The sequence below is a fragment of the Grus americana genome, chromosome 6 (assembly GCF_028858705.1).
Source record: "Grus americana isolate bGruAme1 chromosome 6, bGruAme1.mat, whole genome shotgun sequence".
NCBI lineage: Eukaryota > Metazoa > Chordata > Aves > Gruiformes > Gruidae > Grus > Grus americana.
The window spans coordinates 19,426,282-19,452,800 of NC_072857.1; the positions used below are offsets into that span (position 1 = coordinate 19,426,282).

General features: G+C 38.7%; 1 protein-coding gene across 1 annotated transcript in view; it reads right to left on the bottom strand.

The window, feature by feature from the left end:
- DPP4 (dipeptidyl peptidase 4) overlaps window positions 1-25,744 on the bottom strand; it is a 40,415-nt gene extending 14,671 nt beyond the window's left edge. The window contains exons 1-18 of the mRNA XM_054830218.1: window positions 25,507-25,744; window positions 25,350-25,434; window positions 17,244-17,342; window positions 16,584-16,678; window positions 16,390-16,464; window positions 14,407-14,459; window positions 14,242-14,314; window positions 12,953-13,073; window positions 12,371-12,531; window positions 10,553-10,656; window positions 6,932-7,067; window positions 6,739-6,783; window positions 3,965-4,069; window positions 3,792-3,859; window positions 3,544-3,597; window positions 2,940-3,064; window positions 1,947-1,994; window positions 1,355-1,453 (exon numbers count right to left, since the gene is read on the bottom strand). Of these exons, the coding sequence (XP_054686193.1) occupies window positions 1,355-1,453; window positions 1,947-1,994; window positions 2,940-3,064; window positions 3,544-3,597; window positions 3,792-3,859; window positions 3,965-4,069; window positions 6,739-6,783; window positions 6,932-7,067; window positions 10,553-10,656; window positions 12,371-12,531; window positions 12,953-13,073; window positions 14,242-14,314; window positions 14,407-14,459; window positions 16,390-16,464; window positions 16,584-16,678; window positions 17,244-17,342; window positions 25,350-25,434; window positions 25,507-25,512 (1,552 nt within the window). The 5' untranslated portion in view covers window positions 25,513-25,744. The remainder of the gene's footprint in view (window positions 1-1,354; window positions 1,454-1,946; window positions 1,995-2,939; window positions 3,065-3,543; window positions 3,598-3,791; window positions 3,860-3,964; window positions 4,070-6,738; window positions 6,784-6,931; window positions 7,068-10,552; window positions 10,657-12,370; window positions 12,532-12,952; window positions 13,074-14,241; window positions 14,315-14,406; window positions 14,460-16,389; window positions 16,465-16,583; window positions 16,679-17,243; window positions 17,343-25,349; window positions 25,435-25,506) is intronic.
- Window positions 25,745-26,519: the final 775 nt, after the last annotated feature.

The following is a 26,519-nucleotide window of genomic DNA, read 5'->3' on the forward strand; positions in this document are numbered from 1 at the left end:
AATATGCAAGACATTAAACCACTGAAAAAAATTAACAATCTAAATTGAACACGTGAAAATACTGATTTTTTTTTTTTTTTTTGCATCATCTGCATAGTCTATAGTCACGGGAACAGATTTCTTCTTTGGTAACATAACAGTTTTGTGAGCAGACTTGGAACTTGAAGTAGGACTACATAAATGGATTTATTTCTCCTATTCATGACATTAAAAATAGATTCCCCTTACCCAAAAGCTTTTACCCTGAAGAGATGAAGTAAGAACAAAAAGGAATAAAAAGATGAATATACAACTGATAGCATGAAGTACATCTTTAAACCTTCATCTTGCCTGGAAGATTTCATCTTTAGCCCTAGTAAAAATGTGACAGAAATAAAAGACAGAAAACACAAAGATAAAGAGAGTTATTATATAAATAAGGTAACAGCGGAAGGAGGGAGGCATCAAAAAGAACAGTTAACAACGACTGACAGAGCTCAGTACAGTTTGTAAAATATAATTCCATTAACCATATTCATTCATTTTATCAAGAGGAAGTTTGTCATGAAGAGAAAACCTAGTAGCAAAGGCTGGAGCAAGAATAGTCTAGACAGGTACCAGGCCTCCCACTGCCAGTCTATCTGGTGCTCCTCAGCCTACAGGCACACCAAGAAAGCTTCTGTACCCAGACGTGCAAATTCAGAGGAGCATCACTAGCAAAGCATTAGCAGTTTGTTTTCTAGCATTTCATTCTAGTCTGTATTCAAAGGTTTATGTATTCTTGGAGTGTGAATATGCTTTTAAGAACGTGACTGTTCAATCCAAATACTCCCCTACACAAAGGCAATGGTGACCTTGTTGAAATGTAGCCTAAATGATTTTACAAACTTTTCCATTTAGATTCTGTTTCTCTTTTTTGATAATAACTGAACAACTTCTCCACCATTCCCACCTGCTAACACAAACCAAATGGACTTCTACCTGTAAATTAAGACCTACTTGAACTTATAATTTAATTTAAATTCAACAATGCTTATGAGCTTTGTGCCCCACCCATTTCCTCTTATTTAGTTAATGTGGTGTTAGGGACTTCTGTTTTTCAGGCAATTATCAAGGAAAAAAGGAGTTAAGCCACTTCATCATGAAAACATGAAGATATCACACTATGGAAAAAAGCACATTTTACATAAGAATATTTTGTGATTTCAGAAAAGAAACAGAATGTTTGGAGATGTCAAAAAAAAAAATATCCTAAGTGCTGAATAACTGCAATAATCCCCCCTACACCCATCTTTTCTGTTATGCTTTTCAGCAAAAGACCTTGAAGCACTTGGTGAAAGGGGGAGAGAAAGGTAAAACACGGTTTCGAACTTACTGTATCCACCTATACTAATGGAGCCAAATTTTTTTGAAGGCATCTGAATATCTTTCAATGAATTTTCCAGTTCAGTGTTATTTTCCAAGTATCTGAGGACTAAATAACAGAGTTAGTAAGAGTCAAAGATTAAATACATTTTCAAATGCATTGCTCTTTGATTACGTACCGCTTTAAAAATTCAATCCGAGATGATGGCAATCTACATTGCAGTCTTAGTTTACTGCAGTTTTGGTATTGCCTCTCAGATTCAATGTTTATAATATAGTTTTCCTTCAGTAATACAGTAACCAGAAAGCTGGTTTCCACATTTTTCATCTAAATGCACTTTCAGAAAAACCGAACAATTATCCAGTAAATAAGTCAGACATTACTCACTGTTTTCTAGCACCATGTAAAATAATATTAAATAAACTATGAATAAACATATGCCAAGCTATATAATTTGTTCTTCTAGTTAACTATACTAGAGTAACTATATGAAATTACATTTACCCTTTATAATGGACATTTAAATTATTATACTAAGCAATGAGAACAAAACAGAAATAAATTTACATTTCAGTTTTTCTATTTGAAGACAATCTCATACCTTGATCATCACTGCTTCTGTGCAGAGTAGATACAGGCAGGCCAGGACCTGTTAACAGAGCATAAAACCTTCATGTCTCCATGCTGTCTCAAAACACTACCCTGGAAGTGGGTGAATCATACAAGCTCAGAACTCGTTTCCCTCCAGTTTGCGCAACTGGATTTTAAGTTAGTAGGGCCCAAACTCAAGCCACAGGATCCCATAAAATATTCAGACTGTCTCACAGGCAAACCACATGATTGTGAGGTACAGAAGAATTAAACTTCCACTTGCTAGCAAAGTCTACCCATTGTTTGTAGACCACGGTTTGGAAATCAGTAAGCCTTGTCACAGGGATGACAGCAGCCTTCTTCAAACAACCATTTTTATAACCTGACAGAACAATTCCCTCTCTGCTGGCTGTCTGTCCTAGCCCATAGATCAAGGAAGATCTTGGCATTTTAAAAAACAACATAGATTTCAATTTAAGGGAAATTTTGGAGAAAATTTTATTTTTCCCACCCACTGATTAATTTATCCCTTGTACTATCTAGCACAAGTGCTTACAGGTCAGAGACAGACTACAGTCCCACTCCTTATGATTATGTTAATTGGATTTTTTTTGAACAGCACTACCTATCTTAATTTTATTCCCACACATGGAGCACTTCTTTCTACCCAGCCTATTGCTCACCTTGCTCCCAGAGCCTCCGAATTCCTTCTACAGACAGAGCTCCCTGTGCAGCTCTTGAGGAGATGCACAGCAGACAGGAGTGTTTTGCATCTCTTTCAGGTCCACTGATAGACAGAACTATCAAATTTTATCCTTCTAATTTTTGTCAAGGTACTTTTGAGCCTAGGAGGGAGTGTGTTTTTCCGCTGTCAATGCATTTATCCAACGATATCAACACATATCGTTGTTACACAGTGCATATCAAGATCTTGACAAGTGAACTTCCCCACCCAACTAATCAGTGAGTCATGTTTATGTCAACTAATTCCAGATATACTCACCACGACAATCTAGCTGATAATACTGTGCGTCTTTGCTGAAGGACACAGAATAATACTGGCATCTTTCTTGATTCAGATCACAGCTAACACATTTAGTAGAATTTGGACTGCTTTCCAAAAGCACTCTGCAAAGTAGATGAGCTTCATTTCAGATTTGAAAGACTTTTTTTTTTTTTAACTATGCTAAACAAATGTATGCTTTTTAAATAAGCTGACCAAACGAAATATGAGAAAATTCAGGAATAAAGTCCTCATTGATTTAAGAAGTAGAGAAAGCAGACTTTAAACTTTAGAGTTCCATTAATACCGGAATTATAACGTAACAACAACAACAAAAAAAAAGCACGAGGGGTTTTCTTTAAGGGTTTGTTGCTTGAGGATTCGTTGTTTCTTTTCACAATTTCCCTTTATTAACTGAATTTACAGAAAAATATTTTAGTTGTTTTTACAGTTTATACTCCTACATTGATTTTAATTAAATATCCTATGTAGGATCCCATAATAGACTATAAACATCTTAATTTTTTTATTTTGCAATGTTTTTTCTTAGAATTTCTTTTTCATTAATAAATATTTCACTCATACTGCAGAAAAAAATTCTTACTTGTAAAGATTTCTTCCTCCCGGCATTCCACCGTTTTCATTACTAATGTAGTATCTATAAAAGCAAAACATACCGGTTTTGGAAGAATGATTAGTGTACTTTACAATATTTAAAGGATTATCTTACCTGTTTAGATCAGATTTTTCATGAGTTACATGACACCTTTTCCCTCTTTTCCCTCCCTGCTTGCTTAGACCCTTGTTACAAGCCCTCCTGATAGGAAGCAACAGCTTAATTACAATACTTACAGAAATTTATTGGTTACAGCTTCTATGCTGATTACCTCCCATTTTCCTTCAGTAATAGGTACTGGAGCCTGGAAGGGGGGAGAAAAGGCAAGGCAAAAAAAAGTACAGCATGAAGTTCCTCAGTCACCAGGAGAAACAAGTCAGCAGTGACTGTCCTACACCTTATTACTTACCTGCGAGCCATTTATGTAATGGATGTGCTTGTAACCTACTGCATTGCTGAAGACTTTGTAGTAGGTAGCATTGTCGGGTGCAAAGTGAGGGACAGATGGCTGAAACTTGAATACAGGAGAGAAAAGAGATGTCTATTAAAGCAAACAACAAAACTTGCAAACCAAAATGGTAAGTATTGAAACTTCTGTTTAGAGATATCAAAACCTAAATTTAAAACAACGCATCACTGAATGTACTGCAAAATCAGTAGCCACTACCCTAAAATTAAACACACTTAAAATATTTTCGTGCTCCTTAAGCAGCAGAATTTCCTGAGTATTAGCCCTGGTAAAGACCGATGTTCTCTCCTACCTCCCTTAAATTCGAAGTCTTACAGGTGTCTTAATTTCCTACCATTTTAGGAAACAATATGTGCATCTACTTTTAAAGTCACTGTTTTATTCTGTCCAATGCCTGCATGCAGCTCTACCACATAGCAATGTAAACATTGCAAATACACATTTTCCTTGAATCTCCCATTTTAAAACATGTATTTGTGGACAAATTCTTTGTCTTCTTTTTTTTTCTAGCTTAACAGTGAAAAACGTCCCCCTTTATTCAAAGAAAACAAGCTGCTTTCCAACAGCAAATTTGTTACTAAGTAGGTGATTACAGAATGCCATAGAACCCAAAATGGAATGATATTTTCATGAGGGAACTATCCATTTATCAACTGGGAGTGATTGAAATGAATGGATTCCTTCTACTGACTGTCTTTTGGATGTGCTCCACACAGTAGAAAGAAAAACAGAGGATGAAATTGAGCTGAATGAAATAAAAGTTATTTCTGTGGTAAATATCCAAAACATCTAAATGTTAATTAGCCAAGTGACACAACGTAATTACCTCTGAGATGTTATACCCATTTTTGAAATGGAAAGTGAAACAGAAAGATGAAGTGACTCGCCTCCGGTCACCCAGTAAGTAATGACAGAAATTGAGTCTCCCTAACCTATGTGCTCCAGATAATCTCTCCTTCTTCCCTAGCAATATTTTTGCAAAAAATAACCTGGCAAATATTTTGCTAGCTTCTCCCTTATCACAGTCTTGCTTTTTCACAGTGTGACTTCCCTTCAACTCAACTGGCAAGCTCTAACTTAGCTCATGACCTGGAAGCCTTATACAGTAACACAGGCCATTCTGAGCATTCTTAGATTAAGTATAATTTCATCTCTGTTTTGGTTTTGTGGGTTTTTTCCAAAAATAAACAAAAACCACTATAGGTATATACAAAGAGAGAAGTGTATGTCTATATTTTACACACATATAATTTACTTAAGTTTGTATATACACTTATATGAATTGTATATACATATATATATACACATCTCATATATATAAATATCCCTTATCAGTCAAGTGTCATTTTATCATCTCTAAGTAGATAAGAATAAAAGAAAGGAATAAATATACCTTTCCTATCCCCTCTTTGATCCTCCCTACCTTCCACTCCCTTTCTCAAATCCAAGAATCATACAGTGAGATTATCTTTTTCTTCCAACAGCTCCTAAGATGTGGGTTGTCTCTTTAAAAGAAACAAAAAACCAACAACCTAGTTTAATGGCACAGACTTGCATTTTGCCCTCTCATTTTGCACAACTGTTTACAAAGTCTGCAGCTTGATCATCACATTGTCTAATTGTGAAGCCTTTGCTGCAGAGAAGCAAAATGTGTCAGCGTTAAGGCCTTCCTTTCCATATCAAATTTGACAGCAGGTGGGTTGATCTCTCATCTTCATACTGCGGATGATTTCATCCCTGCTGTTGCCTCCCTCTTTGCATTTCTTTAAACTTTCATTTTTGACTTCAAAAGTGAATTAGTGACTAAAGCATAATCAGTGTGTGGAAAATGCGGGAGTGGAAAGTGTACTCTGTGTTCTCATCAAAAACTCTGAAACTCATTTCTCCCTCCAAGTCTGAACTTTTGCATCTCTGCTTCACTTCCCCCAGATCTTCTGTGTTCATTAGGTGCCTACTCTCTACCGTGTACAAAAGGACTGAGAGGCAGCTTGGAAAGCATCATCCAGACACTAGTGATTGGTTTGGCAGAAGTGTATGAAAATTTTAATCTGGTCAGTTATATGTATTTTGTCCTCGTTCTCTCCAATGGATATTTTGGGTGGGGGCAAAAAGAAAAATAAACAAACCCCCAAGGAGAACCTGGAATAGTTTTCTGCAACCTGAAATGCTAAAAATTACTTTTGTCTACTACGCCTTTTCTCCAATACAATTCAAAGGTTATAGGATACACTTCTTAATACATTTTATCCCCTAGATTATTCTGGAAGTGCAGAAGACTGGAGAGCAGCCAAACCAACATAGCTGACAACTCCCTCAGAACAAAGGGAATTCTGAATTCTGGCTCCTGCACTCCCCTACACACTGCTACCGAAGCTGTAGGTCAGAATGAAAAAGGAGTCTGGAAGGAGCTCTGATTTTGGCAAGCTGAACACAATGCACGGGTCACAGAGGACGCAGTTACAGCTCCAGCCCACGCTACACTATCAGCCCAGCCCGGGAGTTCAGAACCCCATACCCACAAAAGCTTAAAACCGGGAGTGGGGTGGCATAGTGGTTCTATTTGAGACCATTTTTTCCTTTACGTGTAAAATGCAACAAGTGAATGTAACAGACCTGCACACAAGAGGCAATGCAACCAGCAAGAGGCTCATATGAAATTTTCTTAATTATCAGTGTTATTTAGCATGTGGCAGTTTTAGAAATTGAACACTCACTCTGCCAATCCAGCCAGTTGTACTTTCTTCCGTACGTTGTTTTTCCTAAGAAAGAAAAAACAAACAATCCCACAACAATTATGTTTATTTTACATTAGGTTATGTTTCTACAAATATAAACACACAGCGATACTCTACTCCTTTCTGGTCTCATTTATCAGGCATTGCAACTCTCCCACCTCATTTTTCTTACCTGTGGACATGACCAAACTCCAGTAGCATTTTCGAAGTCACAGACTGTAAGGACTGAAAAATTCTGAATTCTTCTGAGCCATTGCAGACAGATCCTTTCATCTGTCACCCACGTTACAACACTCAAATAATGATCCCTGAAAAAAGCAATAGCATTAGATATTTAAAATCCTCTCTGTAATAGCATACTATACAATAGCATTCAGCAATTCACTGAATGAGACTCATCTGGCTATTTTCATTTCAATCTACTCTTCAACAATAAATAATGATGCAAATCTAATTGTGCCATTTTTTTTGCCGATTGCTTTTGCTGCTAGTAGATGCCTAGGTTATTTTCATTCATACAATAAAGAATTAAGATAGTTTGTACATACCCGCTTCCAGAAAGACTGCAAGTAAATTTTAACAGCCAGATCACTATCCTCTAATGCATAAACTAATAGCTACTGCAGACTGTTCATAAATCTTGTACTACGTGCATCTAGAAGAAATTCTTCAGAACATTAAGTTGTATAGGCCTTAGATTGTTGAATTTTATCCTTAGCTGCATGAAGTTGATTGCTTGTAAGCACTTTCTGAGTGATATGTATCTTTGTAACTAATGGAAATAAACACTAAATTGAACAATGAAGGGAGAGATCACACCAAGAACAGGTATTACTATTTGAATATTTTACTTTCATCTTTGAATACTGACTAGTTGACATGAGGAACTGGAGTATCTGAAAAAAATTATCATTTTCCATGACTATTCCTGCGGATTAATTTTAAAAAGGTACCACATAAAACTTAGTGGTTTTGTTTACCGTTACGATCTGTTAGATGTACTCGTCTTTTCTTATTTTAGATCTCTCCTATCTCCTAGAAGCCTTACAAACTAAAATAAAACAAACCTCCCCTCCAAGGCAAGTATACATTTTTAACCAGAATTTGCACATTTGACTTAGTTCCAAGTTCATGTTCCCTTTTTCCCCAAAGTTAGTTAACAAAAATGTGTGGGAAGTTTTGTGACGAGAGTGAATATCTTCATGATCATTGGGGTGGGGGGGGGGAGGGGGGCAGGGCTTGGGGGGTGCGGAGGAAAAAAGAAAAAGAAGACACTACAATTAGTGTGAATGGATTAAAGATATATGCCAACTTGTTACTGACCACTTTCAGGTTTATTTCTAGATCGCAGTTTAGAAACCATGTTTAAAAAAGGTCTATTTGCACATTTATATTTGACTGGGAAGTTGGTAGGTCATTTAATTGCTACTGTCACTGGCTTCAAACAGTTCTACGTTTTAAACCAATAACATTGTAAAAGGACCCTGCAGGAGCTTGTTTGGAAAAGAATGAAACTGCCATTCTTCGTGTATCTATATGTATAACAGTGGTTTCCCTTGTTTTGTAAAAGGGTAATTAGCCCCACAGGTTTTGATCCTTCAGACTGAAGTTACCAAATCTGGAAATGATAAGTCATCTATCAGACAAGATGGACAGTACAAGGAAAAAACCCTCCAAATTACTATGTATTATGTTGTTGTTATAACATAATAAATATTTTAAGGTTATTATAGAGACTAGAAATGCACCTTCAGTTTTCAACAACCCAGGAAATGTTAACTAAGCTGCAATTAACTCAAGTATAGAGTACAGTAGTTTTGCATTGCCCTTCCTCATTGGCTGCTGATAAAGGATATTCCTGCAATCACCGTCTGGAGCGCTCTACTCTGAAGATGACTTATTTTTAGGACAGATCATTTCAGATAAGAAGCATCCATTGCCTTCATCCTCCTGTTAGCCAACAGGAGGACTTTGTACCCTAAAAGTGGTGTTTAAATGCTGTATGGATTTCACGCTGGTCATTTGTACAAAAAGTGTCAGGTTTCATCTACCATCTTACGTGGCAAAGCACTGCTGCTCCAGATTTTGGCAGCTTTCCTTGACAAATAATAAAACTTTCCCTCTGAAACAGAAGTGCGCTGTGCACCCTTCAAATGTTGGGGTACAACTGCTGGGCATACAACAAGCTCTGGATAGTGCTGCAACAGGCAACCATTTGCAGGGGCACTGCCCCTCAAAATCCTCATCCACCTGGGTGGGGTGAAGTATGCCACCAAGTCAAACTTAAGTTTTACTCAGAATTTAGCTCCAAGGAAGTAAAAATAGAATTTTCCACCACAAAAATTAACCTTTCCTGTCATACAGTGGTATAAATATACATACTGTGCAAATATTCATTACTTTGTCCTTCCAGGAGCAAACCTACTTGACAGCAGCATTGCACATCACTTGCCTTTTCCTACTTATGTACTTATGCTCTTGCAAAATTCCCCAAGACTTGTTCTGGCCACCTCAACGTTTGCAGAAGACACATGCTGAGGCTTAACCATTATTTGAATCAGCTGTTGGCAGAAAGAGTAAGTTTCGATCCTTGTACTCATCATTCTTATAGAATGTTATGTTCATTTAAAGATGGATTAAACGTAACTCAGGCCTGTGTTAGCCACATGGGTACAAGGCTGGAAGGTAGATGCTTGTTATTCTCCCCAGGTCACACAGCAGTGTTGTTCAGCTTTCATTAGGCGTTAACAAAAGGCAAAACATAAGTCTAAGACAGCGGAGATCTTAACCAGAACCATCCAAAACATAAGGGCTTGTAATTCTGAGGTACTGAAATTCCGGAGAAAAACCGCGCACAACAGCTATGTAACACCTAGCTATCGTAGTGTTACTGTAGAGAAAGGATAAAGAACAACATCTTCATAAAAACTTGCATATCTCAGTTAACACAAAGATGTTAGTTACACTGTGGTGAGGACTGAAACGGAATAGCACTGATATTCCAGTTATAGCTTTTTGGCCACCACATACAAAATGCTGGTTTTACGCACTAGCTAACAGACCTCTTTCGTTTTTTTCTAAAGTTTATCAGTATAACCTGTGCTTCCACGCCCATCATGTTTGTAAGTGCAAATCTCAAATTTCCACAATACTGTTAAAAAGAAAAAACAAAACCCAAGATCTGGGATACCAAATTCTGTGTGCATGCATTTTAAATCAATTTAGCTGCTCTTTACAAAATACATTTATATCATGTTGTGCATTTCCAGTGGCATTTTGAGAAATACATTTTTCCATTTACTGCGAGAGGTGCTGGTTTTCACCATGTTTCCAAAGAAAACAAACATTTTAAGTATAAATCTGAAGACAACCATGCTACCTTGCCTTAGCAAGGAGTCTGCTTCCAATGAAATCAAATCTTCACTTACCATTAAGGTTTTGTTTTGTTTTTTCCCTCCCAGTGAATTGGAATACATATATTATAATTTGATTATACCAAAACTTGCTCATATTAAAGTTGTACTGTGAAATGACTTCACCATAGTTAGACTCCACTGAATGTGATGAGCCAAGAACTTGTCACATTCTGAATATAACATACATGGAATATGCCATCTATATATAATCACTAGGAGGATAATCTCTGTGCAGATTTTCTCTGGTAAATCTTGTTGCTACCACAGCCGCATGACCGGGAAAAACTGCCATATACACTGAATATAGGGTGGTCACATATAAAAGCTCCTCCTCTCCCACAAAAGAAACAAGCAAACATTTAATCAAAATTTCTTACCTCAATTTTATTTCTGCAGGTGGAGAAATTTCAGTAGGGCGTAAATCAGGACGTGATTTGGTATCCACAATAAAGAATTGCACAGTTGGATTTGTAGCTCCTGCCTAAAAATAAAATTTTTCATTGTACTTTTGAAGAGAGAATATTCTTAGTGAAATACGTGTTTTAAACTACAGATGAAGAAATTGCTACAGACAGTCAGGTAGAACCAGCCAACTTCAAACATGTGAAAAGACAAGTTACTAAATGCAGTTCTTAAGATCAATACATAAATTATCCTTTGTATTTTTTTTATATGAAAGCATTAGTTATGTATTTCTAGATAAGACAGACCACTACACTTAGAAACATTTGTAACTACATAGGGCTTGCTGTACCCAAAGCAGTATTTGACCATTTCTCATCCCACATGCCACACAGAGTATCTAACAGTGACTCAAATCCATTGCTAACAGACAGAAAAGTGCTTCTTCATGGAAACTGAGACCTTACATTAAGTGATCATACAATAGCTGCCTATACCACAATCAAAGCTGTGACTGCAGCACATACTCCGCTATTTTCAGTGTAGTGCTACTAGGTACTGACAGCAATATAACTGCATCAGTAAGGGCTTCTTCTCTAGAATTTAACTAACCAAGTCCTCATTGTAATGGTTAGGTAGCTGTAGTTGGCCCACCTCCAAGGGGACAGGCAAAGGCCATGTGCTCCTGAAGCTTTGGGAAGGGTAGGGGGTGATTGACCATGGCTGCCGCAGAGAAAGCTGAACTTGCCTCAAAGACACCCGGAGGGCAGCTTTTACACCAGACAAACAGCTGTATCAGTTGAGCAATCAGCTGGCTGTATCAGCTGTTCTGCCCCAGTTAATCAAGAGTGAAAATATCTTCCTGAGCTGGCCAGACCAGTGTGTGTGGGATATATACGCGCCTCAGCCCAACACAAGGTAGAAAAACCAAGTGATGAACAAGGAGAACTGAAGAAAGTGATGGGCTTGAGATGGCTTCAACCCACATATTCCTACTTGGCAATGGGGATGCCCAGGAGACCAGCAACAAGAATAGTGCAATTGTTGTAGTCTAAGTGTAATTTGTACTTGTATTGTGTCTTAACTGCATTGCTGCATCGCTCTGCTAAATCAAAATCCCATGTAATGTCAAATAACTTCACACAGATACATCTTGTATTAAACATGAAACCCTCCACATGCGAAATCTCTGAAAGAACCTGTTTGGAGCATATTGGACTCTGACTCTCACACCATTTAGTCCAATGCCAGCTGTGCCATGAGTAGTGGGCACAAAGTCACATGGAGAGGAAGAGGGAGGAGAAGGAGCTGCATGCACTAAAGGCTTCGCTCTCACAGCTAAAACTGAAAGAGCTTTAGGTCTGGGCAAAGAAACTCCATCAGCAGATTCCTCTCCTTCATCCCAATATAGGAAGCATCCAACAACTAAAAATGCTACATTAGTTGAAGAAGATTCCATTATCAGTACCACATACAATCCTAACACAATGTACATCTGCCAAATGCTTTGTACCAACTTCAATGCCCCAAGAGGTTTTTTTATCTCAACATCTGCTTGCTACATCAAAATTTTCTGGTGAAACAACAAAACCTTAAATCTTTTTTTTTTTTTTTCTTTCCCCTGGAGATAATAAAATACTTTAACATTGCCAGATGCTGTTGACTTCAGAAAGAGTAATCACAGCAAGCTGTTGAGGAGATACAGACAATATTTTCATTAGCAGAAACCGATTAAATGAGACTACTCTCTTAATGAAACTGCAGAACAACCATGTTTAATAAATAACACAGACCTTGGGATACGGGATTCTAATGGTCTTTGGATACTGCAAAGTGTCCTCAGAATAAAACGAATACTCTATAACAGGAACTTCTGAATCATTAAATGTTGCATACGCCACAAAATTGCCATTTGGAGACCACCACAGGGCAGAATGGGTGCCAAACATTTCCTCTGAAAGAGATGCAAACGCGTTTAAGTTATAACTGGCAAGTTTGCTCCGCTATCCTAGGTACCGTTCTCGATAGTTTTTAATAGATATTTTTTTAATTGAAGTTCAAATACCAAAGTGCAGACTGTCAGGGTTCTGACATGAGTTGTTAGATCAATGATTATAATCTATCATATGAAGCTAATTCACACACTATGACTTCCAATGACACACTGCAAGTTAGGCAAACTCATTTCCATTCTTAGGTCCTCACACTAGCCAGGTATTAAGCTCGGGTAAGGATGCATGCTTATGTTGAAATCCAGACATATTATTTTGAGTTTTTCAAAGATACGAAATGAGATAACAGTTATAATAAAATAATTACAACAAAACAAAGTTTTTACATCATCATGTAAAGTAAAATATGCTTGGTATAGTTACCTTCATAAACCCAATCTGGTATTCCATTGAAAATTTTATTTTCTTCTCCATTGTAAGTGATTTGCACAGATTCTGCTGTTGGTGAAACTTTTATATAAACGTTATTATTCCAAACATATGCCTGCAAAACGTAATTGTGGTTACAATTACTGTTAGAGTAAATCCTACTTCCTTCCTTTGCCACATCTAGTGGGAAACGTAGTTTTACATCAGATGTCCAAAACTGTTTTTGAAAGTTGCATTTCACCAAACATCATTGATACTTAACAAACTTGAATTACTAATACAAATCATATGCAGCCACCTAACTTCAGGCCTAGATGCAAAAACCAATCAACTATTATAAATGACATGCTTACTGTATGAAGTTTTGAAAACCATGCTATTCATTTTCTGTTGAGATACAAGCTTATTTTCCTTCATAAGAGGTTGTTTTTCTCTAATTTGTCTTTCAAAGAAAACTGTCACTACTTTGGTAAAACATTGATGGGGGTCTCAGCATTGCTAATACATCTGCAAAGATGGTGCATTTCTTCAGTAGTGCTCAGACCTCCCATAGTTTTTGGCACCTGCCTGCCACTCTAATCACTCCTGGTTTTCCTCTCCAATGACTGAACAACAGTTTTACGCCAGAACTTCACTCTGTGATGCAGAAAGCTCTTTTCAACATCCTTTGCTTCTGTGGTTGGGCTCTATAATCCCTATACTACAAGCACTAAGAATAAATAAACACCACATTCTCCTGTGATACATCTTTAGTCAGATCCAACACTCACCACAGGGAATGCACAAGCCTTGCAAACGCAGTGGCTGTCATGATTACCATGGATTGGGGAGGAGAGGAGGAAGAAAGACAGTGGGAAAGAGTACAAGAGAGATTTTGATCGTCTAATTCCCGTCACATGCATCCATCAACACTTCATTGCTTATAGTGTAATTAGGAGATAAAAATCACAGTGATGAGTAAGTAGACAACTGTAATGCTGCTGCCTTTGAAAGGGATGAACTACCGTCTGCAACTGTGAAAACATGAAGTTCCTGCGCATTTGTGCATTATATGACTACTGGGGCCTCTACTACTCTCAGGAATGCCTTTTCATTAAAGAACAAAACAAAACTCAGAGGTGTTTTGGATTCTTTCCAGCAACAGTAGCCAATTTGGAAACTAGTTCAGCTACTTCATCTAGCAGCAGGAAAGTCCCTAAACCTCAAGGGTACATATAATGTGAACTTCTATGCCACGTGTACAAAAATGACTGTTTACATAAGTTTCACTTATCTTTACTAACCAGTTTGTGACCAACAGGTGACCAGGATATATATTGTGTATCATTAGGTAGCAGACCGTCATCCAAGATAGAACTGGAAAAACAAAACCAAAATGCAGCGAAGAGAAATGTCATTTCATTGCAAAATAATGTTAAAACTACACCTTGCAAGCAAAAATTACTGACCTGCTATTGAAATCATAGATGTGATATGAAGCTGTATAGGAATGCCTCCACAACTGCAAAAGAATTATTTTAATATTAAGAAAACAAATTTTGCCAGGATTCATGTCTCTTACAGTTTGAATTACCTCTGAAACCCTCCTCACACTTTCACGTAACAGGCAGAACTCAATGAACGTACAAAGGTAACAAATCTCTGCAAGGTTTAAGACGAGACTAAAGAATCACCACCCCCCTGGGGTCATCACTTAAATACTATGATGGAGACCACAAAGATACAAAGGCCAGAAATGCTGCAGCTTTTCAGAAATCCTTGTAGCTACATGGCAGACTATCATAGCTATGCACAGTTAATCCTCCTTCTGCCTTACTGGCACACTTGCTGTTTTCTGTCTTTTTCCATGCTGTATTATTTAACTTGGCATCTTATTGTTTAATAGTCCTCATGAGTCCAAGCAGTATTTCTGTAGCAGTTCCTCCAGTTCCAAGGTGACCTATCCTCATTCATACTGTCACAGAAAAAAAAATTTCTCTCAGAAACCTGCCTCTTGAAGTCTGTATCACTCTGTGGACACTTACAGAAAGAAAGATGATGATGATGATGCAGACACGTTTAAATGTCTTCATTACGTGGGGCCAAAGAGGTTTGATTTAGCCCACAGTGTTGACATGCTACCTTCTATGATAGTTCTTGAAGATTTGTATGAAGATATAAAACAATTACAGTACTACACAACCAGATGGCTATTACATAAGAAGTGTCTACATCCTCATGATTCATTTTGTTACTGTTTTCTTGCAATAAGGATTAATAACAACATCACTTTCAATAACACTATTATATAAAGGTTAAAAGATCTTGCTTCAGCATTAAAATAAACTTTTATGACTGCAACAAATAAGATACTATAGAGCAATAAATCACAAGTAGAGGGGATGTCTAGGGTGGCTGGAAAATATAAGGCATTTTGTGGCCACTACTGATGCAGTGAAAAGTCAAACAATTCTGAATAATTCAGAAAGACAAAAGGTAACTGGCTTAGTAGTACCTAGCACGGAAGCCAAAACTGCAAAAAAGTGATGACTAAGTGCATGGATTGTGGCTGGCACAGTGTGACAGGCATTCTTGGACTGCAAAGCCAGAACATATACACAGAGCTCAGTCACACAGTGCTTGAGTATTTGTACATGGCACAAGTCAGCACAGAGCTTTTTACAAACAAATCAGCTCTCTAGAAAAAAAAAAAAGGAAACAACAACAAAGTTACTGGCTTCTCAGTGCACACACTGTAGGGCAAATTACCACCTCCATTAGGTTTCTGTAACTGTCCTCAAGTGGCACAGAGAGACAGGTTTTCACGCCAGCTGGCATAAATGTAGGTTGACCGTTATTGCACGGTTCAGCACCAAGGCAGGACGAGGCATTCTGTGAGAGGTTTTTCACGTGCTTGCTGACAGAAGGGAACAAGGACACCCAAGTCCACTGCAAGCGCAAGAGGACAGCCTTTTCTTGTAAGCACACGCTACTTTTCATTCACCTCAGTTTGAAATTCTTATGGCTTAACACCACAATGTAACAATCATATACATACATAGCATATATGTAGAAGCATATCTATTCATCACTTCTCCTTACCCACACAACTCCTTGGACAGTCATGCCTATCTACTCTTCTAGCTTGTCTCCCCAAATGAATCATCCAGCCCCAATCTCCTTGTGATATCTCTCCATCCACTTTTTATCCAGCTGCTTTTCTCAGGCAGTCACATCGCTTCTGCCAAGCTCATAGACAACACCAGTCTCTCTTCTCCTCCTGCCTCACTTCACCATCCCCCTGCAGACATCCACTCATTCATCCATCCTCCTGCATTTCCCTCACATTCTCTCAGCCTTCTGCCATCCCTACTTTCAAGGCCACCTTCTTGCTCAGTTGTTCCCAAACCTTTACTTCCCAGCTTCATCCTCAGAGAAGTGCACAAAGGTACCTTTGTATAGCTGTACTGCAGAAGAGCAAACCTTTGGTCAGGAGACAATATAACTGTGGTTGCCTTGTATTTATCCTGTCAACAAAGGGCAAAAGGAACACATAAAGCGCTGATTCCAAAGAAATGTGCAGAACAAAATATTAAATTCAATGCCTTTCCCGACATCTGCATATATTATATATAAGTCAACGTACTAATGTTGTATTTGCCAAGATTACTGAGGATGTTCCGGTGTCAACATCGAAACGTAGGATGTCTCCATTAGCTGTTTTGTGAAGATACTGATTTCCTAGAAGAATAAGAGAGCTGCTGATAAACAATAAGTAAAATGCTCACCAGTTACTTTTCTTTTCCCCTTATGTTTTTAAGCAGGAAATAAAATTCTGGTCAATGCTGTGTTTCTCACTTCTGTAATGAAAGGATGCTTATAGCACAAGAAGGTTCACAAAACATAGTCCTGGGGCTCACAGCCTCTGCCTTCTGGCATCTCTTTCCCTTGGGGCACTAGGTATATTCAAAAGGAAAAGCGCCCTGTATCCTCCTGCTCCCTGATAGCCTGATGCACAGGAAGCTGACACACTTCAGAGTTTAACATGCTTCCATAAAAAACCAACAGCAGTAAGTATGGCCTTTTAGCTGTAGAAGAATATAGCTTGCCATTAATGTGAACATGTATCTAAGGGGGGGGAAAAAAATAAAAATCACAACTCTGAGCTATGCATCTTTCTATAATGGTACTAATAAATAATTTAACTTATTTTTCAGGATACAGTAGTCACTTCAGCATGAAGATAGTACCTTCAGTAAACATGGACATTTTCTTGACATTCATGCTGTATGTAGAAATTAATTACCTGAAATCCACTGCAAATTATGTGTTCTGTACTTATAGTCATCGTTCAAGTAATTCTGCAGAGTGTATGTTCTTCGTGAATCAGACTCAGGGCTACTTGCTGAAAAAAAAAAAAGAAACAGAAGAGAGATTTTGATGTTGCTGCAAGTTGTTCCACCCCAGCTTCTTAACCTGAGTACTAAAATAAGTGGGTTTTGGTTGCTGATTATTGATGTGTTTTAGCTAGCTAGTTCTCAAGTACTAGCAGTAAGGCAGCACTAAAGCTTTACTGCAAGATAAATTCAGCAAGCACAAAATAAAGGAGTATCGGTGAAATCACTCAACAAACTCATGTAAAAATTATAGATGTCTTTTCTCTGCTGGTATTTTGCTTTAAGGTACGCAAGAGCTGTTATCTTTTGAGTAAATGAAAATACTTTTTTGACAGTGACAAAAATAAACAGAAGACCTCTGTCCCTCTTATCTCAGGAAATGCATACTTGTACTCCTCAAAAATTGAAAAGATGTGATCTTAGTGCCTTTCCCCTCTATGTTCACTCTGGGAACTTCACTGCAGAACCTTGACTGCTAGTATTTGCATAAGATATCAATTGTGGGATGGATCATGCAAAGCAGAGACATGCATGCTCATATTTGAGAGTGGTGGACAGGTGAGGCTGTCCAGATGAATGAAAACTCACATCCATGTCAGTAGGTGTACAGACCTTGAAAGATACTTTATCACACATTCTGTACTGCTGTTCATGAACCTTCAATTATGAATCATCTGCCTATCATTACACTCAAATTTCAGAAATGTTTCAGAGAGACTCAAGGAGCAATAAGGTTTTCCAGGAAGATCTAATTTAAAAAAAAAAAAAAAATCATAAATGTTTACTGATAAGCTTATGATTAAATAACTGGTTAAATATTTATCCCTCTCTTGCTGCATTTTTCACCAAGGTATCTTAATGTTTACTGCAATGTTACTATTTTTACTGCAAAATTAAAGTCAAGTAACTGGGTTACTATGAAAAGACTAAGTGAAACTTTGAACCCAGCTAAGCTAATGAGTTTGGTCATCAGCTCCAGTGTACCGCAGTCAACTTCTATGAAAAATATTTCTTTATTACTGGCTGCAGTGCACAATCTACTCTTTCCAATGTCTGAAAGGTTCAAATAATAATAATAAAATAATAATAATAATCATCATCATCAGTTTGTGAGTCTATGATCTTTTTCCTCTGAAAGCAAAGACTACAATTTTTAAATTCAGGTGTGCAATTCTCTTCCTGCTTCCTCCCCTGCCTTTTTTTTTATTATAATTTTTTAATGGAAACCTAAAAACTACCCTCATACAAATCTACACAGTCCAGAAGGGAAGCCACTTTTATTTCAACTGGCTAAATCATTCATTTTTTTTACTACCAGTACAAATCAAAAGACCTAGGATAAAAACAATGGATAAAAACACTCAAGTACATATGTGGTGACTGATCAGCCAAGATAATAACCTGCCCCTATCAATTCTGAGAGTCCCAGTGTTTGAGATACTTTTAAACAGCAAGCCTCTTCTTTCATTATGGTGAAGAAGAAAGAGTGCAAAGTCCCTGGGGACACACACACAGAGAAAAGCATCTCACAACAATTTTTCCATGTAATCTTTCTGCAGGTTAAATACACGTGACATCTGGAACGTCACAGGAAGATATTAATATTAGCTATTACAGTTTCACTTTTATTTCCAAACAATAATCACATTGCATATATATAGCACAGACTGTACAGCCAGTGCTGCAATAGAAGCTGAGCCATAACAAACAATGATTTTAGTCTAGGAAGCTCAACAAAGGTTAAAAAAATTGTTTGGTCAATTCCATTTGAAATTTGACTGTTCTAAAAAAATTACTAGTCTAGATTTCTTTCTCATGAAGCTTCTGTGAGAATATTAATTTCTCAGGTTAATTATTCTATATTAACTGAATATTTAATTTGATGGATTATGACCAAGTGTGCATTTGATATTCATGCACAGTTGTCTAGTTGGGAATATCACTTCTCTCCTTCCTAATTGAGTAAGTGTCATTTTCAATTAGAGGGGCTTCCGAAAGCAACAAAATTGTCTCTTGGAAAAGGAGGAGCAATTTAAGACAGGTGGCTGATGAACAGGTTTAGGGATTTTTCCAAACTGATGAATGTTTTTCCCCCTGGTGACATACATATTTTGCTGAGGTCTCATTACTAAAAATCAGGCCACTATTAAGATTTGTTGGCTGTGTATAAAATTAAAATTTCATTTTCTGTCAACACCTTCCACATAGTAACTGAATATGAAAACATACGCCAAGCTGTAAGGGTATAGTCATAAAAGTTCTAGTTGAAGTATTTTCTTAATTTGCAAGACAGGTCACTACCAGTATATTCTTACTTATCCACATTATGCCACCGACCAAAGATATTCAACATACATAGAATTCTGCATTTCCCTTCTTCTTGTTCAGATTCCATTTGAAAAAAAAGCGTCAAACAGGTTTATTTTGACAAAATAAAGTAGTTGTTGACATTCAAGAGCATTTTATTGGCTTTGAAGATTGGATACAGGTCAATGTATATTCATATTTTAGCAAAACAGCTTCTTTCACTCCTAGGTTCCTCAGAGAGGCTGTGAAGGATGAATTTTCTTGCTATTTTTCTTTTTTTGACTATTCCAAATACAGACTTATTTTTCTAAATACCAAATGACTAGCTCTTCATCTCTACCGTATTCTCACTCCCAGCAGCATATACATATTTCCACTGTCATAATGACATATTGGAAATATTTACCTCATAATACTCTTGTTACAACAGCAAAAATTTAAGTAACCCTTCTGGGAAGAAGGCTCTTAACCTTTTATGTAAGTAGTACTCATATGAAGTTGATAAACAGTTTTGTTTCAATTTTGGATTTTTTTTTAATGTGTCACCCTTTCTCAAGGGAAAAATTGAGTTGGTTTCTGTAGGTGTAAGGTGTAAAGTAAACAAGAAGTTAACTATTGTGTAAGGTTTATGGTATGACACATTACCATACCAAAATCTGAAGTTGTTGACAAATTACTTTTGGCATACATATTGTTTATTCCCCATTGTCAAGGCACATTTTACTAATTTCCTTATGTAATAAAAAAAGAGCAAAAAATTATGTAACCAATTGAAAAGAGATGGAAAACTATAAACCCAGTAATAATGGAAGCTTTACTGCATGTTCACTGCTATCAAGAGAGTCTGGAAGAACCACAACAAGGGAAAGACCAGTACAAGCATGATGCTCAGTAATATTGAGAAAGAAACGGATACAGAACTGACAAAAATCAGAAAAGGTGAATGAGTATCACCATTTTTAAGTGACAGCAGGACAAGAGCGAGAATGATCTGCAATCTAAGAATGTAATTTAGGAGCAGTGTGAGATATGCAAGAAGGGAAACTTGACTGATGCACTAGTTAGAAAAGTGACATTTCAGGGTATTTTTTCCAAACCTTCCTTCTTCTCTGTTCCTCTTCCAACATGTGCAAAAAAGCACTCAAAAACCTTCCCCCCTACACTCAATCCCCCTGTTACTGCCTGAGATATATGACGATTAGAGCACAGAAATGGATTTCCAGCAAAGAAGAAAATAAAAATTACTCTGCTGGGTCAGGCCAAAGGTTCACTTAACCCAGAATCCCATCGGGTTCCCAGTGGCTGATACTGGCCATCCAGGAGAGACCATAACCAACGGGTGAGCGCTGTGACACCTTCCGGGGCAGTTCACCCAGGTGTCGCTCTCTGGGGCTGCAGAGACTTCACCAGAGGGAATCACTGACTAATCATTAACTTTGTAATCAATGGGCAAATTTGAGAGGGACTCCAGAGCTAATCTCATGCAGAGCAAGGAAATAAAAATAGCAGAAGTGTCCTGCAGATGGCAATCCACTGCTGGCAGGGTTTTTTTTAGTTTGGGGTTTTGTTTTTTTTTTTCATATTGCATTACTCAACATTTAAATTAAAGTAGATAACCAAGTTAAATGACAGTTACAGAGGTCAAGGACATATAGCAAGAAAACATTTCCATTCTCTGTCTTTTCCTTCATTAGCTAGAAAAGTAATACATCCACACCTAACATGAAGACGACAAGGATTCTGTAATGCAGGGCAAGGTGCATGAACGCATGGGGAAAAGAGAATAGTTAGAACAGTCAAGCCAAAAGACTGTTTGGTCAGGCAAGTCTACAGCATGCTCACAGCATGGTAATTAACCTGCTGTATTTCCCATACAATTTTGGAGAGAATTTCAGCCATGATTTTTATTAGAGTCCTTTGAAGCTAGGTTACTGGAATTAACTACTGCTTACTGTTTACATAATGGTTCTCTAAACCTTAATTTTTGAATCTAGATTCAAAGACATTCTACTTCAAAGATCAATTTCTGATCCATAGATTTAAATTCCCTCACAGATTTTCTAAATTTCTCCCTAAACATCCTTAAACCCAATGCCTTTCAGAAACTGAAACCATACAGGACCCCTTGTTCCCAAGAAAACAGTGACAGATCACAGCTGCCAGATTCATTCATCTTGTGGCACAGGTCTTCAAGTACAAGGCTTGTATATCAGCCAGAAGCCTCTCTGTATTTTAAACATACTGTTCAGTTGCAAGCAGAGCGTTGACACTGGCAATAGACACTCCTCCATACCACCCAGTCACAAATTTGCTCAGTTCAGGACAGCATGCAAATAGGATAGTCAAGGGAAGACTGTAGATATGACCATCCGCAGCAGTATAATGATGAGAGGTATTTGGAGACTTTTATTTCCCTTTCTTTCCAGTTGTACATTAACAGGCTTGTGAGGAAGATCTGCAACCTCACCTCTCCTGAGTCCTTGAAGCACGAAGCTGTCTCAGCAATCCCATCATTCTTCAACTTCAAATCCAGAGAGACAACATGAACTTATTTGACTTCTGCTGCCAGTAACCCTTGTCTCTATTTATAGTGGCTTCCCACCAGCCACTAGTAATACCCAACACATTAGTTGTGCCTGAGGGTCCTTTGTAAGTCTGATGCCTCTTAAGGTCATTAACTTCCCCAGCACCAGCTGTGCTTTTCCAGCCTCTTCTAGGTGCATTTCTATCAAAATACTTCAGAAGCCCATGCTAACCATGACAGTGATGAGTCTTCTCACTTAGTGAATATCTCACCCTTAGAGAACTAGAGGGTGAAGGCACCTGGTTTGTGACCAGACAATTGTAAAGGACCCCCCCACTATAAAGCTGTTTATGACTTGCTCAGGGCAGCAGAACAATACTAAATATTGCACTGTATCCTTTCTGCTCTCAGGATTGGCTACTCTTCCTCTCACTCCTGGCCCTCCTGCCCAGCTAGCCATAACAAGAACTGCTGTTAGAGAAGAGGTAATGGTGTATGGCCACTGGATGTCTCAATCTGCCTTGTGCATGGAAACTTACAGGAGAAAAAAATAGGAGAAGCGTAAATAAATGGATAAGTGAATCATGAGCAGACCATAATTTTTTTTACAAAATACTCATGCTTTAAGGGTAACCACTTGCTACTGTAGTCACCTCTTGAATAGCTCCTCAAAGCATTAACAATGCTTTTATCAACAGACTTCAAATACAACCCCCAGGGCTGTTCTGAGATTAAACTGTTTGATGCAAGTAGCCCCATGTGGTTTTTAAATATAAAATCAGGTGGCAAAATAGGCAGCAGGTATAAACAAAAAGTATTGAATTTTGTACACAGTTCTGGCTGAAGACCATCAAGGTAAATAGTGAAGGGCTGCACCCAAAATTAGGGAACCTTTTTGAAAATTTAAGTCTGCAGTATTTGCCCATGCTAAATGGCTGCAAGAGAAGCAGCAAAAGTTCCACGTGCCAGGCCTATAGTCCAGCCAGCAAGCCAGAACTCCTCTGCAGTGGCAAAATTTGACAACCTTGCACAGCACTAGAGCCCATTTATCAAACTAATTCTGTGTTGCATGACTACTAAGCTTATGAAATGAAAGTACATTGAGAAGCATGGTTGGGAGAAGAGTAGCAGGCCAACGGTAAGAAATCCAAACTCAGAATTATCTGTGTATATCAATAATCATCATTTTCACTCCCTGCACAATGCTTGAACTATGGGATGAAATAAAGACTTGGTTGTAATCACAATGACTTATCAGAGACAAACTTTGATTTCACATAGTCAGCCATATGAGCTCCTGCTCCTCCCCACTGCCCCTCAGCTTTGCCACCTTTCATTTTGTACTCAGTCCAGCACCTGTGCTGACCCTGGAGGCATCCTCAGCTGACTCACATGCCCTGAGGTTCATAAAAGCCATATAATCAAACTGGCAGTCATTAAGTGCTCTCACCTATAAAGGAGTAATTTTAAGTGCACCACCTGTACAGCCTCAGCTAACAGGAAACATTTGTTTAGCAGCCTTCAGTCAAAAGCACCCTGTAGTTCCCAAACTATAATGGTCACAGTTGTTACTCAGATGTTACTGCTGGCCTGATTTGGGAAGAGACAGGAATTCCAGTTTTTGAACTAGGACCTCTCCATCTCAATCCTTATTTTATCTAGATGGACCGAGTGAACTACCTGGGTGTGCTAGGTATTTTCCCATGCATTAATTTGAGCCAACACTAAAAAGACTGACACATTGCCCTCCTCTTTTACAACCCCGATGATAAAAGCCAAGGCTGACAGCATAATGATGTTCTGTATGTCATCCAACAGACATGTTTCTTTAAAGTAAAAAGATTTTTACTATATAACTCAGTGACTGATTCCAAACTGCTGCCACTTCTATGGAAATGGATTCCTATGCTACAATTTATGAAAGAAGAAAACCCATTTGATTTTCTGTAAGACATAGCATTGGCATTAAGGTAGACAAGCACCAACTCTTCAGCAGAGTTCAGGCCTGCACATTGAATTTTTTCACTAGGTGTTATGCCTGAACACATGCATCTAATAAGTTATCAAGACCTTTCCTCTTGCTCTTCCCAACTTCTGAAACTAAGAGTATTTTCTGTTACCTCAAAATTCTGCTTTTATAAGTGGTAAAAAGCTGCCCAAAAATAACAGAAAAGAGAGTCAGCATCTTCTGATGCAAGTTTTAGCCCAGAAAGTATGTGCTTCAGTATCTGGACTTTGAAATCTAGTTTTTAACAACTGTGATATTAATAATGGCAGAGCTGCATTGCAAAAGAGTTTAATGTAAATCATGCCATATCATGACACAAACTTTGCCTCCTTAATTGACACACAAAAAACCAACCAGAACCTTCTGTGCACATAAGCAATTGCTGTGTTCATTTCTGAACACATACATCTCCACACTTCTTGAGGTGCACCTCACAAACAGAAGATCACCAAAGGTCTAATCTAGAAAACACTTTGTTCCCTTAGAGCTTGCAGTGCTGGATTCTACGTAACAACTGCTCAGCTGTTAATCATAAGAACACAATGAGAGATTGACCTGCAGCTGTCCTACCAGCTGGAAGCAATGCATTGCTTGATGAGGATTTAATGTGGTTTCACATTAACATCCAGAGCTATGAGGACAATGTAGGAAGTACACACCAATCTGAGTCCAAAAACACATTCCAAATCTTTTCCTACTTTTCTGACCTCTGTAACTGTGCTGTGTATGTATTTTCACTCAATAACCTTAACAGAAGTTGTGCAAACAAAGCAAATTAGAGGAAATCTTATCTCTTCGATACACTCTAGAAAACTGACTACCTGGCATTTTACTGCTGGCTTTTCAGCCTTCGGCTGCAGTAGGAAAGGAAAATGCTGAAAACGATACTGCTTATAGCTAGTATTTTCTCAGCCCATGTGGAAATCAAGGGGCTTTTTAACTCCCCCCGCGCCCCTCATCCTCCCAGGTAAGACACCTTGACGAAGCACCTCCCAGTTTCCCGAGAGCTCCAGTTCTATCAACCTCGTTCCCTAAAGCACAAACTTTCAGCATAACTTTCTCCCCGCCACAGTGGGCGTCGCGGCTGCGGATCCCCCGCGCCCGGCAAAGCCCGAGCCCCGGCGACCGCAGGGAACCCCTCGCCGCACTCCCCTCCCGGCCCCGTCGGGGACTTACTGCCGGTGAGCAGAGCCAGGGACACGGCGATGACCGTGACGACGACGGCGACTCCCAGGATCCCCAGCAACCACTTCAGGAAGGTCTGCAAGGAGAAGTCCCGTCAGGCAGCAGCCGCGGCCGGCCACCCACCCAGCCCTCTCTCCCGCTAACCCACCTTCATGGCGCGGCGAGGCTGCCGGAGCGGTGCGGCAGCGGAGCCGAGCAGAGCAGATCGCGGCGGGCGGGGCGGGGCGGGGCCGCTGCCCCGGGCGCAGGAGCGGAGCGGGACAAACGTGCCGGGTTGTGGCTCTGCAATCCTGCCGCTGTCCTCCGGGACGTTCCCTGTTATCGGCGCGGGGCACGGGGAGGGGGGGGCCGGGGGCGGCTGCCACTTGCAGGAAGCAGGCAGCAAACAGAGCCAGGCACCGGGGGTTTGCTCAAAATTTCGGTTTTCCTGCTGGCTTTGCAGCTTCGAATGTCGTTTTTTGAGCTGCGGTTTCTCCTTCAGTTCAAACACTTGGAGCGCGGCGACATAGCTGTGCATTAAAGAGGCGGGACCTTTGACACTGAAAAGATTTCTGTAGGAAATCAGATAACGGCCACACTGAGGTCCCAGAAGTGAAATGCCTTTTAACGCTTTGATAACGCCAGTGTTTGTTGTAAAGTTTCTGCTCTTTGAACTTCTTTCTCTGGCAATAGAGTCTTGGAAAGACTGATAAAATTGCAGGAAGGGCTTATATTTATTTCTTTGGCACCGGTTCCTGGCATAGAAGAGAGATGGATGTGTAAGTCTGCAAAATGGAATTTTAAGTTAAGGCCAGAAAACGGAAGCATAGGATAAAAATTTAAAATTTAGTTCTGAAGAGGACCCTGGTTTATCACATCAGACAATTCCATTTCCAAGGAGAATTTTGAGTATGTGCTGAGATAGCAGGGCTAATTGGTGAAAAAGACTGAGAATAACCTGTAAATAAAAACTATAAAACACTGGATTGTTTAAAAAGCTGAGCATCACCAAGTAGTCAGAAAGCTGTGGGAGTTTCTGGAATTATTTTAAGAGAAAAATTCTAACCTCAAAAAAGTAATTATTGAGTGGTTTGTGCTTTTGGTTTGGTCCATCTTAGCTTTTTTTCCCCCTCTGTTTGCAGAACACTAGCAGTTATCGGAGAGACATGTAGGTATTTTACA